The sequence below is a fragment of the Castor canadensis genome, chromosome 7 (genome assembly GCF_047511655.1).
Source record: "Castor canadensis chromosome 7, mCasCan1.hap1v2, whole genome shotgun sequence".
NCBI classification, from domain to species: Eukaryota; Metazoa; Chordata; class Mammalia; order Rodentia; family Castoridae; genus Castor; species Castor canadensis.
The window spans coordinates 50,879,287-50,900,820 of NC_133392.1; the positions used below are offsets into that span (position 1 = coordinate 50,879,287).

General features: G+C 37.9%; 1 protein-coding gene across 8 annotated transcripts in view; it reads right to left on the minus strand.

The window, feature by feature from the left end:
* Fam13c (family with sequence similarity 13 member C) overlaps window positions 1–21,534 on the minus strand; it is a 126,864-nt gene that overhangs the window by 63,635 nt on the left and 41,695 nt on the right. For all 8 annotated transcript variants that reach the window (XM_074078904.1, XM_074078905.1, XM_020186969.2 and 5 more), the window contains one exon: window positions 15,820–15,938. In XM_074078904.1, coding sequence (XP_073935005.1) covers window positions 15,820–15,938 — 119 coding nt within the window. The remainder of the gene's footprint in view (window positions 1–15,819; window positions 15,939–21,534) is intronic.

A 21,534-nucleotide genomic window follows, 5' to 3' on the forward strand; every position in this document is an offset into this window, starting at 1 on the left:
AAATAAACAAAATGACTCTTGGAAACAAGGATTTACTCATACTACCTACTAACATCTAAAGCATTGTATAGTTCATAATTTCTTTCTCACCTACAGTGTTTCTCAAACTATATTTCTATGAAGTTATGGAAACACCCAGACAAAATGGAAGTACAGTATTTTTAATAGGGAAAATATACTAGTTTACACTTCATTAACATAAATTTTTTTAGGACTTTGGTCTCAGCATCCTGTTAGTGACAGCAGATACTAAAACAAGTAAATAGGTAGCAAGCACTAATAAAAGGAAGCAGAAATACCCTTTAAAAATTCAGTATATTATAGACATGCAGATAACATCCTACTAATAATGTATTTGCATAATCTTCCAGAAAAACTACTCTCAACCATTAGATAAACCTTCAGAACAAATTTGAGAACTGCAGTCTGAAGCATCAAAGACTTTAATTTGCTTACCATCTGAACGTCTACTACATGCTTGGTTCCATGTTGAGGAAATAACAGTAAACAAAGTCTATGCCTTAAGAAACCTGGAAATCTACTCAAATCTTAAGCAGTGGATAAAATTAATGAATAAGGAAACTTGAGGACATTTCAGCAAATGGAGTATCAGGGCACAGTAGCTAATATAAGAAAGGTAGAGAGCAAATGCAGAGGTAGGGACAAGTCAGAGGAACATTTTCTGGGATAAAAGCAACCAAGAAGTCTTTAGTGTGAATAAACAAGAAGGAATAATCAAAAATTTTTTGGCCTATGTGACATGGAAAACTGGCAGATTTTTTTCTAATATGTAATTTAGATATCTGAATTTTGAGATAAGATTGAAACAGAGAAGTAAAAATACCAGATGAGAGTTCACCTGAGAACCAGAGCACTCTATTGTATGTTTAGCAGAACATGAGTGGTGATAATGACAATGATCCCAGGGTGACAGGTAAGGTCATATGGGCAGATTCTATAACAATTTTCTCCTCATTGTGTATCCAGAGCCTTCTATGGTGCCTAATCCATGGTACATTTTCAGGGAAAGTACAATTTTGGATGTATAGATAAAGAAACAGAAGAAACCAGACCTAAGAAAGATTCCTGAGTGATCATTTACTAGTGTGTACTCTTGGGCAATAGATTAATCTTTCTAAGCCTCAGTTTCTTCATCTATAAAAAGAAGATCTGTAAAGAACAACTACCTCATAAGGTAATTCATGATGTGAAGGATAATTCATGAATAAAGATCACTATTATTGTTAGCTATAAAATATAAAAATGGATTCTATAATCACATAAAATACCATATTAGAATTATTATAAATTATGATAATTAATGGGATGTCTTATTTAATAATAATCAAAGTCTTGCTAATACACTGAAAGAAGGAACCAATCAGAGCCACTGAGCAGGTCTTTGGAACTAGCCAGTTAGGAGAAAAAAGACAGACAAGCCATGAAGACAATATAGAGGCACCACTAAGGAGGCAGAAAGCTAACCAGAACTGACATTCTAATTATCAAAGAGAAAGAAGTTTTAAGAAAGAAAAGCATCAAGAGGAATCTAACAATTCACCAGCCCTTACTATAGCAGGCAGGGTATGCAATAGAATTTCACAAGCTAACTTTGCCAGAAAGCATCAGTCACCTAGAGGCAATGAGAATGAAAGCACTGGATTAGGAAAGAAAATGGTCATGGTAGAAGAGGAAAAAGAAATGGAAGTTTATCATTAAAGAAATTCAGCAATGAATTGAGGAAAACTAGAAGAGTGGCTAGCCTTCTCAAATCCTCTTCTTCCTAACATCTTCAACAATCCTGCCAGGAAGCTGCCTACACTCAAACACTGCATCACACTGAAACACTCTACATTTCTCTTGCTCCCACCACCCACAACAATAATAGGAAAGTGACTAGCACATCTACATAAAAATGTGTCTTCTGGAAGGGGCAATGATGAGTAAGCCAGGCAGAGTACTCAGCCAACTCCATTATAACTTTACCACCCTCTAGCCCAGGCCAACCAATGGAAAATACAGCTTGTCTGACCCAGAGCCCAATTATGGGCCTCAGTACTGATGACAGTGTGATGCCTCCAACAACCACAATTAATATTATCACAGCTAACACCACCACCACTAACACTACTAATAAGAACACCACCATCACCATCAGAAATACCATCTGTACTACCATCACCACCAGCGGCAGCATCACTATCACCATCAGCATTACCACCACATATAACAGAATTACTCACAAACACCATCATCACTACCACCACCATCACAAGCAATATCACGACCATTGTGCCACAAAGGCATCACCATAAACACCTTCATCACCATGCTATCGTCACTGTACAACTCAAAAACACTTTCAACAGAGAAATGCAGAGCTTAATCATATGCTGATATTAAAAGTTTCTCCCTAGATTCTATAACTATAAACTTGTGACAAATCCACTGAAGTGCAATTTTGCTAAAAATTGTTGGTATTCCCATTTTGAACCTTAAAGCATGTGCTGAGTCATCCTGTAGGGCCATCCTGCAGTGTGCCTCTCTTGGGAGGTGCAATGGAATTCAAAATAGCAAAACCATCTAAGCATTACAATATTTTCTTGTTCTAAGGACAGTGTCAAACCACAAGATATGATAAACTGTGAAAAAGCCATACTTTACCTTTTTAACTGTAATTAAATTACTAGAGGAAAAGGTTCCCTAGCTCAGTAAAAACCTTCCAATCTAGCCATCGGCTCATGGAAGACACCAGAGAGTTATCTGAACCCTTCAGATTCCTCAAGCCCAATGGCAAACTTATTACCAGCCCTTCTATTTCTTACCCAAATTACTTTTGTAATTTGTAATTATAATTACTTTTGTAATTGGTCCCCTCATCTTCATCTCCACCACTGCCATCTTAGGCCAAGCCACCATCCTTTCTCATCTGAAATATCTAGATGACAAAAAGTTTCTTCCTCCCTGGTTTCCCTACTTCCTCTCTATCTTCTCCAGACCATTTCCATACAAGATCATGTCACTCACTCTCCTGCACACACTGCACTTAAAAAAAAAAATTCTGAAAGTATCTTATGAGGCCTTGAGGAGTCAGCCTCTTCCCACCTCTTCAAACTCAACTTGTATCATGATCCCTCTCTGTGCTCTGGCTACTCTAGGATTCTTTCAGTTCTTCAGATGTACCACACTCCTTTCCAGCGTATGCCTTCAGACAGGCTGTCCCTGTACCCAGCATGCTCCTTTGAGTCCATTTTCTCTCCTAATTAATGCATTTATCCTGTGGATAGCAGGTAGCTTCCCAATCAGGTCATTCTTTAGTAAGGTCTTACTGTACTTACCTGATCTTTTTCTTCCTAATCATATATTTGTGTAATTATTTGTCTTTTTCTCATGATGGTAAGCTCTGTGTGGCAAGGATCATATGAGTTTGCTAAACATTGTATTTTTAGAGCCAATCCTGGCATAGGATATATGTGTTAATAAAGTATGCATCTCAAGGTTATGGGCAGCTGCCAATTCCCATATATCCTGGATGTATCCCTGAGTGTATATACTGACTATAATGCAAAACACACTCCTTCCTACACCTGTAACATGATAGCAGAGACTTCAAGATGAAAATAACTCTCATTCCCATAAGCAAATACATTTGTTCCCTGAGAAGACCTACAAAAGACTATCAAGCAGCTAATTTAGAAAATTAAATTAGCAAACCTGGGCAGAAAGAGTAAAGGTAGAGCATCTAACACACTTTTATGAATGCTTCATACAGAATCAGGGCCTTAGGGCTGAACAGTGCTGATCTCACATTACATCTTAAAAGTTAAAATATTCCACTGCATTAAATTGAGCCTGTGTATTAGAAAGCAACACTCGAGATACACTAATGTATACCCGGATGACTGCTGGCTGGCTGTATGACTGTTGTTTCCTGAAACTCTTTTGAAAACAAAAGGTATATCCCAAGAGGACAACCCTCTGAGCAAAACATTCTTTATATCCAAACAATAGCTCTATATGCAGACACAGACCAGATGCCAACAAATCCCAGTGCTATTATTAGCAACAATAACAACCCTCAATACCAGTAAATATAAAGTTCCTTCCTCTATGGAGTTTAAGCCACACTAAAAACATTCTCTTATTGATTCTTACTAAATGTCTGTGGTAAAGAACTGAGGTCAAATATTAGACAACCACCTTTGAAGACAAAGAAACTGAGGCATGGAGTTTGAAAGTATTTCCAAGCAGACACTGACAGACAGCGAAACGAGAAGTCAATAGATACTCATGAGTTGATTTTGAACTCATGTATCCACTTGTTCAGGTCAATGAACTACTCTATAAGGGATAAGGATGTCATGACTAGAAGCAAAAATGCCAATTCCCAATAACATAACCTCTCAATGGCTGGGTCCAAGTCCCACCTCACCTCCCTCCCACCTTATACTTTTATGAAGATTACGATCAAACATTATTATTAAAACAGAGATTCCTGATCCAGAAGTATGAATCGGAATTTCCAGAGGAGCAGAATGGTAAAGTACAGTTAACAAGCACTCCACAGATTCCTAATTGGGAAACATTATCCTAAAGGTCCAATGGAAATAGCCTGAGAGGAAACTAATAGCTAATGGACACAGATGGACTTGTTTGGGTCCAGGAGTGATCTGGTATTTCTGGTCTGGCCTCCAAAAGAATATGTTACTAACTGAAAAGGGAAAGGCTATGTCCCTGCAGACACTATAAGAGATCCCAAACACAAGACAACTCAGCTTCCATGGAATAGGTGGGCTGGAACAGAGACCAGAAACACCAATATTCAGAGAGTGAGTGAGTAGTGACTCAAGCCCAGCAGGCTAGCATCAGGACTGGCTGGGTATGATTGAAAATATTCCCTGAGACAGAGTTTGAGACAAGATATTTAGGACATAGGAATCCAGAAGGTTTGTTCATGGGTACCAAGTGAGAGTATACACTCTAATATAGAATTATTATTAGTTACAATGATAACAGCACCTGGTTTGCTGAGCAAACCACAAAGCACTGTGTTTGTATCACTCACCAATTCCACTCTCCAGACACCTTCTCCCTGTGCCAGGCAGTGTTCAGCCCAGGAGAAACAGTAGTCATGGTCATAGCCTATGATTCAGCTCCATGGACAGTTCTGCTCACTTGCATCATTCCACCATAAGCACCTGCCAAATCTCTTCACTTTTCTGCCTCAAGGTTTGCACCAGGAAGAGCTTGCTCTCTTATCATGGAAGTGTGACATAGTCAACTCTCTTTGGCACAATCTGCCAGTGGAGAAGAGAGTATGTGGATAAATGCTATAGAGGGTAAATGAGGTACTTTCTACACAGTTCCTCAGATGGGCCCTGAGTGGTAACACATCTGTATGGGCTCCTTTACATCCCTATTTCCTATTTCCTAGGACTACCTCCTGGCATCCAGTCCCCTTCCTTTCCAGGCTCTGCTTTCAGGAAAAACCCAAAAGGAAAACAGTGAACAATGTGACAAAGTAGACACAATTCCTTCATTTCTGGACCCTACATACAGGAAACAAGAAACAAACTAATCACACAAATGAAAATTTATCCCAAAGGCAGATAAATGCAGTGAAGGGCACACAGAATCGTAAGTGATGATAGAGAGCAAATTCAATGGCAAATGAATATTTGATGAATATAAATAGTCATTGCATGAAACACTGTGATATTACAACTGACTCAGACTTTCAACACTCTTATTTTATTTTTGTGATGCTGGGAATCAAACCCAGGGCCTGACACATGTGAGGCAACTGCTCTGTCACTAAGCTACATCCCCAGCTCCAACATTCTAACTTTTAACATGCAAATCAGAATAGCTCGATGAACAAAAGAACTTTTTAAAAAGTCCAGAGGATCTAGAAGGCACTAATATAAATAAGCCTGAATACTACCCATTCCCTACTAAAGGTTTTCATTCTCTTCCAAAAGGAAAGAGACCTGAATCTCTAACCTTAACCTACTCTTTTCTGTGCCCATCTTCATTGACTCCATCACCTCTCATATGAATGATATATTAGTTTCCAAAGTATCTACAAAAGCACAACACATAGTACTCAGGGTGGCTTTTTAAAAAAGTAAATCTGAGCATATCGTTCGCCTATTTAAAGCTCTAATGGCTTCTCTCTGAACTTAGACAAAATCCAATATCCACACCCTGGCTGACCATATGCAGTATGGCCACTCCCAACCTTTCTGACAACATCCAATACATTCTCTCCTCATTTCACTACACTCTAGACTTCTCTGTCCTTGTTGATATGGACTTGGGACAAGATGAAAAGTATATGGTTGAGCATCAGTCTGAGAGGCAAGGGTGAATTAGTGATCAGAGGAATAAGCCAGAGAAGTCCTGATCTCTCTAGGTCTTTGTCTCACTCAAGTTTGATGAGGCACACCAATCCTTTTTTTGCAATTATCTCAAAACTAACTCCTAATTCTTTTCTTCCATTAGTTCCAGGTTCTTCCCATGCCCCCAGCACTATACTTATGTCATCTGCCCAGCATTTTGAATCTCCAATTCACTTTTTCTGCACCAACATCCTTTACCCTTGGGCAGCTAGCCCACCACTGTTTTGTGTGCAAAAGTAAACATGCAGTCTGAGCTAGGCCCATGAATTTCTTCTCTCTAAAAGTTGAAATCTAAGCATGAATAGAAAGCTATCAGCACTGCATTATTTTCAATGCTAATCCCCCAGGAGGACAAGTCACCATCACTGAGATTCTAGAAACCTATGCACCAGGTCTTATTCCTTTCTCTTCCTGATTGTTTTCCTTGAGTTCAATTTTATGAACTAAACCCACAACCTTTCTTTAGACCCCTCTTTTTTGATTGAGTCAGAGTGAGTTTCTATTATTTACAGAGAATACCCATCTCCTTTCCTCTTATAAATGCCAGGATTACCAAGAAATAACCACCTGGCATGCAATAGCCCAGGTCTTCATTATTGCACCCAAGCAAGACCAACAAGGTTAACTGGAACTGCACATAGATAAGAATTACCTTCTTTGATTCCCACTTTTCCAGCTACCACTATTCATGTCCACATAGGACCACTTATCTATGTAAAGCTCCTGTACAAGCCTCCTTGAGATTATCTTAGTTACATGTCCAAGTTGAATAAAAGAGTTCCAATCATTCTCATCTCAGCAGACAATTCAGGAAAATGAAGTGGCTTCAAGGTATGCATAATTTCTGATACATCCAAAGAGAAGCTAAAGTCAAGGTTAAAGAAGTGCAGGAGACCAGGACCATGAAGGTGACCCAGGTTCTGTAAGAGATGAACACAGAAGCATAGCAAGCACAGCCATAAATAAACAAGAGCATGTGAGGCCCCTGTTACTGTAAAGGATCATAAGGAAACATAGCCAAAAGAAAAACAGGACTGCAGAGGGCAACCTAGAATTACAAGATTTTCCCTACCTTAGAAACAATCAGCATGACTAACTGTGATCAGCTCATCACTAAGGTGAGAACTACACATTTGAAAGAACTATAGGAAAATAAGCTTATATCCTATTTGAAGAGACAAATTGAAAAATTCTTGAGGTTAACCATGTGCCTAATGCAGTTGAACATTTTCAAAATGTACAGATTAATGCGGGCTATTAGAAAAAAAAAGTATAGAAAAATGGAGTAAGTTGGGATCTCAGATAAGATTGTAACTTAGATAAATGGAAGGGAGAAGAGAGACCATGAAAGGCAAGAAGGATGTGCAGGAAGTCACAGGTCAGTACTGAGGAGTTAGACGGAGACTTGCATGAAGTGGAGGACCCAGTTTCCCAAAGACCGGCCACATCAATTTATTAAGCACCTGTTGTGGGCAGATCTGGACAAAGCTGAATATATAATCCTCACAACAGCAGCTCTAGAAAGCAGGTCGTTTCTTGTCCATTATACATCTGAAGAAGTCAAGGCCAAAATCGGTTAGCAAATGTGTCTAAGGAAGTAGCAAAGCTGGAATTTGCATTCAGGTCTGCCTACTGTCAAGGCCCTTCCTTTCATATTATGGTACCTTGCGTACATTTGGTAGGCTCTTCCCAGGGCACTGTTATGTGTGTTTGAGTTTACTCTGGGCTGGGCGTGAGCGAAACTGTTTTCTTGTGTTGGTGCTCTGTGCAAGGCATTGTCTAAGAAGCATCAGCATCTGGCTTTCTCCTCCTTCTTCCTCTCCATTTTTCTCCTCCTGGAACCTCACCCACTTGAAAGAGCCTTGGAATTTCCTTTGTTTTTGACATCTCCAGAGTGATAGGGGTGCTTGGTAAGAATTCTGTCATTGGACCCTTGGGAGGCTTAATGTTACCCAATTTCAGTCAACCATTTCAAATTTTATTCATAGACAGCTTTGACCCTTGAGAACAAATGAACTATAACTAATGTATATAAAAAAGGTATTTTTAAGCCAGGTACAGTGGCTCACACCTGTAATCCTAGCTTCTTGGAGACAGAAGCTGGGAGGATCATGGTCAAGGCCATGACAGGCAAAACGTTAGCAAGACCCCGTCTCAACCAACAAAAAAGTGAACAAGGTCCAGGCCAGCCAGGGCATAAAAACAAGACCCTATCCAAAAAAATAACTAAAGCAAAAAGAATTAGGGGCATGATTCAAGGGTAAAGTGCCTGCCTAGAAAGCACAAGCATCTGACTTCAGTATTACCAAAAAAAGAGAGAGAGATTTAACAAAGGATGTTTGCTGCAACAGTATCTACAAATGCAAATTCTACAAGTAACAAAAATATCAAATACTCTGGAACTAGTTAAATCAATGATGGCATATCCACAAAGTGGACTATTTTGCAGTCACTAAAATGATATAGTGCTTTATGATATGGAAAAATATATATACACATAAAGTATATGTAAAAACATATATAATTTTAATTCCTTCAATTTTTAATACAGCACTTATTAAAGATAGAAGAAAAATATATAGAGAGGGTGACTGGGAGCTGTGTGTCAACTATATATAATATGTATAGTATTTAATATAAATCTTGAAAAGGAATAGCTTTGCTGATAAATAGTATAATAGAAGTATAAGAGTAGACTTTGCCTCATTGAGAAGATGAAAAGTAAGTTAAAGAAAGCTTTATTCATTTAACCAGCTGCTCAAAGTTCTAAGGACAGTTTAAGTTTACACATGCTGTCTCCTATAATTATTACTAAAATTTCCTCTCTTAAATCTATTCCAAGTTAAGCCAGTAAGCTTTCCATGTTGTACAGATACTAAGGACAATGGTTTCTATTTTGTCTCCTATAAATATTTCTAACACAGGACTATAACGACAGCAAAGGTTGTAAAACATGTTTCTTATAGAAATTGTATGCTAGCATGTTTGCTATGGAAAATTAAATTGGTTTGCTTTATCCATAAGTGAACTCACCTTGTAATAATTAACCTATTACTGTAGTGCTTGACATGCTGGTCTTACATTGAATGAGTACACTATTACCTGAAAATGTAAATCAGACAGCATTCTGGTCTACCTTTCTACTCTTGGTACTGTTTGAAATCAATAATGCTTCTAGCAGATTCAAATCTCAATGCATCATGAAGCCCTTTTCGTACATAGTTCTTTTTTATGACAATATAAAAACAGCAGCAAAAATATAAGAATATATGCAACAACGTTAACAGTGGTTATACATGGGTGGTAAGATTGCAAGACTTCTTATGTTCTTGGAATTTTCTGTATTTCACTTATTATTAATAAGAGAATGTCTCTGAGTTTTTCTTTTATCCTTAAGACTAATCATTATCACATGAAAAGTACTAACAACTTATCAAATTAACAAGGACACATTCCTTTTTAAAAAAGAAAAAAAATGATGGTTTCATTCCTAAAATAATCAAGTGTGTGTGTCCTTTTGCAATCCACAGTTTAAGGATTTTATGAAGGAAGGGGAATTATTTTTATCTGTATCTGCAAGATCTTATATTCTGAAATTAAAGTCTGCCCGTGTCTAATCACATAAACATATGTAGCAAGTGTAAGATCTGGAGTTCAAACCCCAGTACTGCCAAAGAGAACACATAAACACATATATATAAATAAATAAATTGCTTGATAAGTAAATATATTGCATGGTCCCAAACTCCTTATATTAGAATAGAAGTAGGGACCAAGAATTTGAGTGAAGTAACCAAGGTCACCTGATAGGCATGAGATAAGATCCTGAATTTCTTAATTCAAACGTTCTTTTCATTCCATCAAATTGTTTCTGTGCCCATGAGGAGAGGTAGTACGTGAGGGGAGCAAATGAGAGTTCTCATTATATAGCTTCCTACATATGCAGTATACTCTGAGCTGTGGTAGAACCCACTCATTACCTAGCAATATATACTAGCAAGTCTCAAAACACTGTCAAGATAAGCTACTTTTTTTTATCTCTACCTCATTCCAGCCCCTCTCATAAAAAACAAAACAAAACCCTAGGAGCACACTAATGAGGAAGAAGAACATGGGGGAAACATGCAGAGCTCCTGTTCCTGTGACATCTAAGAAAGAGGATCATGTCCTTTGTATTATTAAAATCTCTGGCTGTTCATTCTCTTACTCATTTTTTCTCTTTTTTAGCCATTAAGACTCTGGTTACTTCTATGAAAAACATTTAAATAAGAAACAATTAGTCTAAAATACACACACACACACACACACACACACACACACACATACACAATCTGAAAAACAAAAGATAAAAGGATTTATTCCCCATGGAAAAGCTGCTGCCAACAAAACTTCCCCTTTTCATAAAGCAACAAAGCTTTCAGCTTTTGCTTTCATCTAGAATATCACAAAAATAGTGGAAGCCATCAAAGGCCATTATTCTTGCTAAGAATCTCCAACCCCCTCTAACTGGGGACTTCCAGATAAAGAAACCAATGAATTGGAACTTGCAAATATAACCACCAACCTAATTAGTGGTAAGACAATGGAATGGGATAGCTTCTACTCATACAGACAAGGTCTTTAATGACATTAAAGGTTTAATTTTGTCATAAATTTTAATATAATATTTTAAATACAAGTGAGTTAATCACTCTTAAAAGTAAATTTACTTAGGTAAGTAAGAAATCCCCAACTTCATTAGTATTCTCTGACACTCATAAATTCCCCTTTGTCAAAGCTGAAGGTTTATACGATTGGCGCTGACTCTGAGGATAAAAATCAGTTAAACTGATGCATATTCATCATGTAGCTGCATTAAGCAGATTGATGGTGCTTGTCTACCTTCTATTACTAAGGTGAGTGAGAACTTAAGCAAATCTGAGTCTTACTTGATGCCAAATCACTAGTAAGCCTTCTTCCAGCTCTGACTAAATGCAGTGCTATAATTCTACATATTTTGAAAAACACCAGGCATTGAAGAACATGCTATAGTTTAATATGTAAACAAGTCATCGAGGGAAAGGGGCATTAAGACAATATCAGCCAGAACCACAGTAGGAGTTAGCTTCAGGCAGCCAGAGTTCCTAGGACGAACAGCTGCTAGGAAGAAGACTGAGGTAGGTATAATAAACCAAATGTCAAAAGAGCACAAATAAATGGGGAGAGCTGAGTGTGAAAAAAAATGGAGAGCTGGTCTTCATCTCCAGCTGATTGATGCCTTATAGGGAAAGTAGGTCAAGGGTTATTCTATCTTCAATTTTTTTCTAAACAAAACCAAAAATCTGCAAAAACTCTTAATTTTTAAAAATTAACTCAAAATATTTTAAGACATATTTGTGAGCCAAATATGTCTCTACAGTAGATACCCTTATTAGGATAATGCATATGAGAACTGTGACGTACTGCCAAGGAGTATAATATAGTATATTCATTACTTTTGCGCTGCTGTGTCCAAAATACCTGACATAAACAACTTAAGGGAGGAAAGATTTATTTCAGCTTATGGTTTCAGAGGATTTGGTCTATCATGGTGGGGAGGACATGGCAGTGCAAAGCAGTTCACACCATGGCATTCAGGAAGCACAGAAAGGTCTTTTAGGAAGGTGCCAGGATAAGACATAGCCCCAAAGGACAGACCCTCAGTGACCTACTTCTTCCAACGAGGCGCCACCTCCTACATTTCACCTCTTCCCAATAATGCTATCATATTATGAATTCATCAAAAGATTAATCTACTCATTAGGTCAGAGCCCTCGTGATCTAATTGTCTTTGGGCATCCCTAGAGGTGTGTTTTGCTAATTCCCTAGGTATTTCACAGTCCAATCTAGTTGACAATTAAGACTAATCATCACATATAGGGATAGGGGTGGGGAGTGGGAAGAGGGGTGCAATGAAGGAAGATGGAAGGTGCTAAAATGATACGAGGTTGGTTCTGTTGAGGAAATTCAGGAAAGCAAGCAAACTTGAAGGGACAAGAGGCCAGGACAATGGTTTTAAACCTTTTAAGAGTTATTTGCTCCATAGGACAAATGCTTTAGGGATTTTCCCTGGAAAAATAAGCATAAATGTAGTTGTCAGAATAATAACTCCCCGAAAGATGGCTTTGTCTTCATCCATTGCCCAGTTCTGCCCCAATCCTGTCACCTTACACTACAAAAAGAAATAGCAGATGTAATTAACATAAAGGCCTTAAGATAAAGATGTTACCCTGGATTACCCTAGTGAGTCCAATCTAGTCAGATGAATTCCTAAAATCTGAAAATCATTCCTGGTCATTGTCAGAAGGCAATGTGACTATGGAAGAATGGTCAGAGAGATGCTATGCTGCTGGATTTGAAGACAGAGAAAGGGGCCATAGGCCATGGATCCTGGGCAACCTCTGGTAACTAGAAAAGGAAAGGAAAGGAACAATTCCTTCCAAATCCTTCAAAATTGAATACAGTCCTGCCAATACCTTTATGCCAAAGCCCGTGAGACCTGGGCTGCATTTCTAACCTACAGAACTATGAGATTATAAATTCGTGTTGTTTAAGCCACAAGTTTGTGATCATTTGTTACATTAGAAAGTCAGTATAGTATACACTCAAACTCTGACAAAAACATTCCTATATCTCCCTGTAGTTCATTTATGGCCTCTCCGTGTAAAGCTGTTTGTGCTAGAAAGAACCTAAGATACAAACTCTAAGAGCTGTAGGTATGACATTATCTGGCATGTATGGAAACCCCATGACCTCAATCTGCTCCAAAATTCCGCTTCTACAAAGAGAGATTCATTCGCTAAAGACAACTACTCCAAACCTTACACAAATGATGAGTGATTTCTTCAGTGGCTTCTTGCTAAAGAAAATCTTTCTTCTTCTTGTGATCAACAAGTAAGAGAAGACTGAACTTTATACCCTCTGATATTTATCTTGGCTTCTTCCCTCATTATGAGCCAGATAGAAATCTGGCATGTCCTATTACAGTATCATATCTCTATCTAGATTCTAGTTGGCATGATATGCCTGAACCTGGCCATATGGTGGCTTAAAACAGAAGAAGAATGTTACCAGGAATGTATGAGCTACCTGACTCAAAGTTATTTTAGCTTTATATTTCATTATACCAGTTCATCAAATTTCACAATCCCTGTAACAATTTATATATATATATATATATATATATATATATATATATATATATAATTTTTTTTAAGGTTTCATTAGGATATCCCTAGATGATACCACCATGGTTGTGATAAATGACGATACTGTAAAGGTTTCCAACCTAATCTAAATATTAAATCTAACAACCCTAGACATAACTGGCCCAACGTCACTCCTAATCTGTAAATTAGCACCAGATCCTGCAATTAATAACATTAGTGCACAGAATATTCTGGAATGCTGCTAATTAAGAAAGCTAGACCCTATGAAAATGCTATAGTGGGACATGGAAGCTAAAAGCAGAAAAGGATTACGAGGTATTGGGTATTCTATGGAGGTTTGCAAGGGGGTAGAGGAAGACAGGCTAGATTTACTTGTATATGGGAATGCTACCAATCCACTGTGGACTAGAATATATTCCTGATATAGTGAGGAAAACTTGCCAGTGACTCAGTGTCTGGTTTCTTTTCCTGGCATGCAGTGAAAGTCCATAGACCTCCTAAAATTTTACACGAATACGTATGTGTACGTCTTTTTTTAACCATAAATCTCTGAGAACATGAATAAAGTATAACTACCCCATCCCTTACAATGTAAGAATTGCTGCTAGATATGTTCCCTCATAGAACAATTCTAATTCAATACTGTCACCTTGAAACTAGTCAAATGTGAATGATATCCACCACAGAATACTATTAAATTTCTGACTTACCCTATGACAACAGTGAAATTTGCAGTTACTATTCATATTACAGATAGGATATAAAATGGTTTTAAGTATACCAAACCTGAGAAAATTAATTGCTAACACCATTTTTTCCCTGTCAGCCTCTGCTCAAATGTCTACCCCCAAAGGACTATGATACATTCCATACACAAGCATGAGTGATTTCATTTGAGATTTTGTTTTGTTTTGCTTTTACACTATTTTGAAATATGCATGGGAAATACTTGACTTTATTCTTGCTGAGAGAGGGAGTCATCAGGTTGGTGGGGGTAGAAAAGGTCACTGCTTAAACAGATTCTAGGCCGTTGAAAACAGTTCTACTACAAGTCTCAAGTACGTTGGAGAATGTCCTTACCAGAGAGGAAATGACAAGGTTGAGTCCAGTGGGTATTATCTGAGATCAGATAAGAATAAACAAAAAAAAGATACCAACTTCTAAGAAGAGTTCAAAAGGTGCCCATGAATTTACTTGGATAAAGGATCCTCTTACTTTGGTCACCCCTCCAGCCCTTTGGAATTTTATGATTCTAAATTTAATGTGTTGGATATTTTTAAGAACAATTACATAGCACAACCAATTTTCTCTGTGGTTGTTGATTCATTGTGCTACCTTAGGGGAAAAAAACTCTAACGGTCATGCTTGGAGACACAGAACTCCCTTTCCACTGAGTGAGGGCTATGATTATACCATACACAAGATCCTACAAAGACAGCTGACAAGTAGCAGTTGAATTCTTTCTTCTGTTTATTTCCAGAAGAGACTTTCCATAGACAGCTGCAATTCCAGGCTCCCATCAGAATGCCATGCCAACCTTTCTGCTGACAGCTTTCCACCCACACTTTCACCCTGGATCCAGGGCTGTCTCTAACAGGTGGGGTAGGCTAGAGAAGGCCAGTCCTTTCAGAGGCTACTTCGGGGAAAAGGATGTTGACCAAGGACAACACTTGGGTCAGCAGGGAAACTATATCTACCATGCCACACTCAGACATTTGTAGGCTCAAATTCTGACTCAGTCTTTTTTACTGGCACACTATCAGGCAGTGCCTTAATATCTTTCAGCCTCAGGCTCCTCCAGAAAATGAGACTAGAGTGACCAGCATTCTGAGCAAGTGCAGAAGATTAAGTGAGATCAGAGGTGAAAAGCAATCAGTAGGATGAATGCACAGTCATCACTACTTTGTCATGTCACAGAGGAAAACCTAATCTCCTCTGCCATGGCATAAAGGTACAAAATGAGTGAAACCAGAACTTCTCTCCAAAGGCAATGCCCATCTCCATTCCTTTCTGAACCTTAAGGCTGATTATCTTCAAATGAAAGACAAAGAAAAGTAGGTCATTTACATTTCTCTTAAATGAGATTCATGTAAGTACTCTCTCTGACTATAAGGAATGCCAATGAAAGTCAGAAAGCCTTGATTCAAATGGCAGTGGCAAGCACACAGTTTAGCATTTCTGAGAAACAAACCCCAGGAACAGTGCACAGCTGCTGACAACAAAGCACCTACCGTGGTTGAAGTCTCACTGTTTCTTGGCACCTGAAGGTGTTGTTTTGTGGACTCTCACAAGTTGGCGTCCCCACTCTACCCTGGTACTCTGACTGGCTGGGCACCACATGGTCTGTCTCCTACAAGAAGAAAATGTGGATAAGCTATCAGCAGTGATCAGCTCCACAGCATTCTACTCCTTGGGTGGTGGGGGCGGGGGTGGGGAGAGGCAGGTCTCAGTGCAGGGGAGCTGCACCATATAACACACTCTACTGATTATAGTATAGGAAGGGAGCCAATTCAGTGGCCCAAAATATACAAAGCATCTTTTTAACAGTCAGTTGTTGCAAAAGTATAGGATGAAGAGAAAAAAAAATCCTATGTCCAAAGATATGAGCAAGCCATACAATGAGAATTATTTTTCTTTTATTTTACAGTTTTTACATTTATTTACATGTGTATACATTGTTTGGGCCAACTCCCCCCTCCCCTTCTCTTCCCCCAATCTACCCCCCATGCTTCCAGTCAGAACCTGTTCCGACCTCTTGCTCTCTGATTATGTTGAAGAGAAAACATAACAGATAATAAGAAAGACAACGTTTTTGCTACTGTGAGATAAAGATACCTACACAAAGAGATTCCTAGCATTGCTTTCATGCAGTTGTGTATTGCAATCCACATTGGTTTATCTCTGCCAGATCTCTTAGCTACTTCCTGGCCCCCCTCCCATAGTAGCCTCTGCTAGTTTAAAATTACTTTATTCACTCCCCTACAGTGAGCACATCAACCACTTTCAAGTCTTAGGTTTGCTTCCCTTTTTCTATTCCTCCCATAAGCGTTCTCCCCTTAGTGTGTGGCCCATGTCCAATCATATTACCACATTTGTTTTAAGTCTGTAGTCCACATTCAAGGGAGAACATGTGATTTTTGGCCTTCTGAGCCTGGCTAACTTTGTTTAAGATGATTTTTTTCAGTTTAATCCATTTACTTGCAAATGACAAAATTTCATTCTTCTTTGTGGCTGAGTAAAATTCCACTGTGTATAAATACCACATTTTCTTAACCCATTTGTTGGTACTGGGGCATTTTAGCTGTTTCCATAGGTTGGCTATTATGAACAGTGCTGTAATAAACATGGGTGTACAGGTGCCTTTGTCATAACCTGAGTCGCACTCCTTCAGATATACCCCTAGGAGTGGTATTGCTGGATCATATGGCAGATCTGTGTTTAGTTTTTTAAGAAGCCTCCATATTGTTTTCCAAAGTGATTGTACTAGCTTACATTCCCATCAGCAGTGTATGAGGTTTCCTTTTTCCCACATCCTTGCCAACATTTGTTGTTGGTGGTGTTCTTCATGATAGCTATTCTAACAGGAGTGAGGTGGAATCTTAGTGCAGTTTTGATTTGCATTTCCTTTATGTCCAGGGATGGTGAGAATTTTTTCATGTGTTTTTTGGCCATTTGGACTTCTTGCTTGCAAAAATTCTGTTGAGTTCAGTTGCCCACTTTTTATTGGTTAATTTTTGGGGAGTTTACTTTTTTGAGTTCCCTGTATATTCTGGTTATTAATCTTTTGTCAGATGTATAGATAGCAAATATTTTCTACCACTCTGTGGGTGGTCTCTGCAATCTAAAGACTATTTCTTTTGTGTACAGAATTTTTTAATTCCATGTAGTCCTATGTGTCTATCCTTTCTCTTAGTTGCTGGGCTGCTGGAGTTCTACTGAGGAAGTCCTTGCCTATATCTGTTGCTTCCAGAGTATTGCTGCTCTTTCAGGTACTAACTGCAAGGTTTCAGGTCTGATATTAAGGTCCTAAATCCACTCTGAGTTGATACTAGCACAGGGTGACAGGCATGGATCTAATTTGTTTTCTGCAGGCAGATAACCACTTTTCCCAAGTAATATTTGTTGAAGAGGTTGTCTTTTCTCCATCATATGTTTGTGGCACCTTTGCCAAAAATAAGTTTGGCATAGCTGTGTGGAATCATATCTGGGACTTCTATTGTGTTCCACTGGTCTTCATTTCTGTTTTTGTGTCAGTACCATGCTGTTTTTATTGCTATGGCTCTGTAGTAGAGTTTTAAGTTAGGTATTGTGATACTTCCAGCATTGCTCTTTTTGCTTAGTATTGCCTTGGCTATTTGTGGTCTTTTGTATTTCCAAAGGAACTTTAGGGTAGATTTTTCAATCTCTGTGATGAATGTCATTGGGATTTTGATGGGTATTACATTGAACATGTAGATTGCTTTTGGTAGTATAACCACTTTTACTGCATTTATTCTGCCAATCCATGAGCATGGGAGATCTTTCCGTCTTCTGTAGTTTTCCTCAATCTGTTTTTTAAGTGATTTATAGTTCTTCTTGTAGAGGTCATTTACATCCTTTGTTTATTCCTATGTATTGATTTTTTTTTTGAGGCTATTGTAAATGGAATTGTTTTCATATATTCTTTCTCAATTTATTCTTGTTGGTGTAGTGAAAGGCTACTGATTTTTGGAAGGTGATTTTGTACCCTGCTACATTGCTGAAGCTGTTTATGGTGTCTAGGAGTTTTTTGGGTCTTTGAGGTACAAGCCCGTATCGTCTGCAAATAGAGATACATTGACTACTTCATTACCTATTTGTATTCCTTTTATTTCTTCTTCTTGCCTTATTGCTCTGGCTAGGAATTCCAGGACTATGTTGAATAGGAGTCAAGAGAGTGTGCATCCTTGTCTTATTTCTAACTGTATGGGAAATGGTTTCAATTTTTCCCCATTAAGTATGATGTTGGCTACAGGTTTGTCATATATAGCCTTTATAATGTTGAAGTACATTCCTTTATTCCTCATTTTCATAGAGCTTTTACCATGAAGTGGAGTTAAGTCTTATCAAAGGCTTTTTCTACATCTATTGAGATGATCACATGGTTTTTGTCTTTGCTTCTATTAATGTGTTGTATTACATTTATTGATTTGCATAGGGCGAACTATCCCTGCATCCCTGGGATGAAGCCAACTTGGTCATGGTGAATGATTTTTCTTATGTGTTGTTGGACTCAGTTTGCCACTAGTTTATTGCAGATTTTTGCATCGATGTTTATTGAGGAGATTGGCCTATAGTTCTCCTTTTTGGATGTGTCCCTGTCTGGTTTTGGGATGAGTGTAATGCTGGCTTTAGAGAATGAATTAGGCAGTGTTCCTTCCCTTTCTACTTCAGGGAAAAGTTTAAGGAGTACTGATATTAGTTCTTCTTTGAAGGTCCAGTAGAATTCAGCAGAGAATCTGTCAGGTCCTGAACTTTTCTTTTTTGGGAAAATCTTGATTGCTGCTTCAGTTTCATTGTTACAGATCTGTTTAGGTGGTTAATATTCTGATATCTGAGTTTACTAATTTGGGTCTTTTCCCTCCTCATTTTAGTCAGATTTTCCAGGGGCTTGTCAATAGGTTTATTTTTTCAAGGAACCAGCTTTTTGTTTCATTAATTCTTTGTATGGTGTTTTTGGTCTCTATATCATTAATTTCAGCCCTTGTTTTTATTATTTCTCTCTGCTTGTTTTGGGTTTTGCTTATTCTCGTTTTCCTAGGAGTTTGAGATTTAGCATTAGGTTGTTTATTTGAGATCTTTCTGTCCTTTTAATATATGCACTCATGGCTATAAACTTTTCCTCTTAGGACTGCCTTTGCTATGTCCCATAAGTTCTGGTAGGTGGTGTTTTCATTTTTATTAACTTCCAGGAATCTTTTGATTTCCTCTCTTCTTTCTTCTATGACCCCCTGGTCATTAACTAATGTGTTATTCAGCCTCCAATTATTTGTATATTTTCTGCTGTTTTTGCTGTTGAGTTTTAGTTTTATTGCATGCATTGTGATCAGATAGAATGCAGGGGGTTATTTCTATTTTCTCATAGTTGCTGGGGCTTGATTTGTGCCCTATTATATGATCTATTTTGGAGATAGTTCCATGGGCTGCTGAGTAGAATGTATATTGTGCTGTTGTCAGATAAAATATTCCATAGACATCAGTTAGGTCCATTTGATTTTAATGTCATTTAGTTCTAGGATTCCTTTGTTGCTTTTTGTTTGGATGACCTATCTATTGGTGATAGAGGGATATTAAAGTCTCCCACTACCACTGTGTTGTAGTCTATATGTGCTTTTAAGTCCTTTAGTGTATGTTTGATGAAATTGGGTGCAATGACATTGGGTGCATATGGGTAGATAATTATTATATCCTTTTGATGTACTGCACCTTTTATTAGTATGAAGTGTTCTTCTTTGTCTAGTTTGACCAATGTAAGTTTGAAGTCTACTTTGTCTGATATAAGTATTGCTACACCTGCCTGTTTTTGGATGGTCATTGGCTTGGTAGATCTTCTTCCAGCCTTTCACCCTAAGCCAGTATTTATTTCTGTTAATAAGATGGGTCTCTTGTAAACAACAGATTATCAGATATTGCTTTTTAATCCAGTCTGCCAAACAGTGTTTTTGATGGGGCAGTTGAGTCCATTGACATTCAGTGCTGATATTGATAGGTATGTGGTGATTCCTGCCATTTAGTTGTTTTTTTTTTTATTTAAGGATTTCATTGGGTATAGCTGAATCAATGCTACTCTCTTATTATCTTTTCCTCCCCTGTGGTTTTATACTTCCTGTCTGCTCATGGTTTTCTTTGCTTTCATCTTCTGTGTGCAGAATTCCTTGTAGAATCTTCTGTACTGGTGGCTTGCTGGTCATAAAACTGTTTTAGTTTCTGTTTATCATGGAAGATTTTTATTGCTTTATCAATTCTGAATTATAGTTTTTCTGGGTAGAGTATTCTAGGGCAGAAATTATTTTCATTCAGTGCACAAAATACCTCACTGCATGCCCTTCTTGCTTTTAAGGTTGATTCAGTGCCCAAATACCTCACTCCATGCCCTTCTTGTTTTTAAGGTTTCCATTGAAAAATCTGCTGTTATTTTTATGGGTTTACCTTTATACATACTGATTTGTTTTCTCTCTTACAGCTTTCAATATTCTTTTTCTGTTCTCTGTGCTTGTTCTTTTCATGATAATATGCTGTGGAGAGGCTCTGTTTGGTCAAGTCTGTTTGGTGTCATAGAGGCTTCCAGTATCTGAATGGGCAAAACTTTATCAAGACTTGGGAAATTTTCTGTTATTATTTTATTGGATATATTACATATCCCTTTGGCTTGCAGCTCTTCTCCTTCTTCAATGCCCATGATTCTCAGGTTTGGGCTTTTGATGGAGTTGCTGAGTTCTTGCATTTTCTTTTCACAGCTCTTGAGTATTTGACTAAGATTTTTTCTGTTTTTTCTTTGATTTCTATTTTATCTTTGAGCTCTGAGATTCTGTCTTCCACTTGTTCTAGTCTGCTGGAGTGGCCTTCCACTATGTTTTTTCTTTGTCTAAAAGGACTTTTTATTTCCAGGATTTCTTTTGATTCTTCTGAGGTTTTCCATATCTTTGTTCAACTCCTCTTTTATATTTTGGGTTGTCATCTTTAATTCATATGTCTCTCTTTTTAGTGTCCTTTGTTTCACTTTGGTTTTTGTTGAAGTCCTCTCTGAGTTCATTTATTTATTTCTGTGTCTTCTCATGTTCTTTATTTTTGGTGTCTTGAAATTTCTTGAGTGCATCTTGTACATTCTTGTTAACCATGTCTAGTATCTTCTCCATGAATTTCTTGGTGACCAAGATTTCTTCTTTGAGGGTTTTTATGTGGGCATCACTGGGCTCCTTAGTGACATT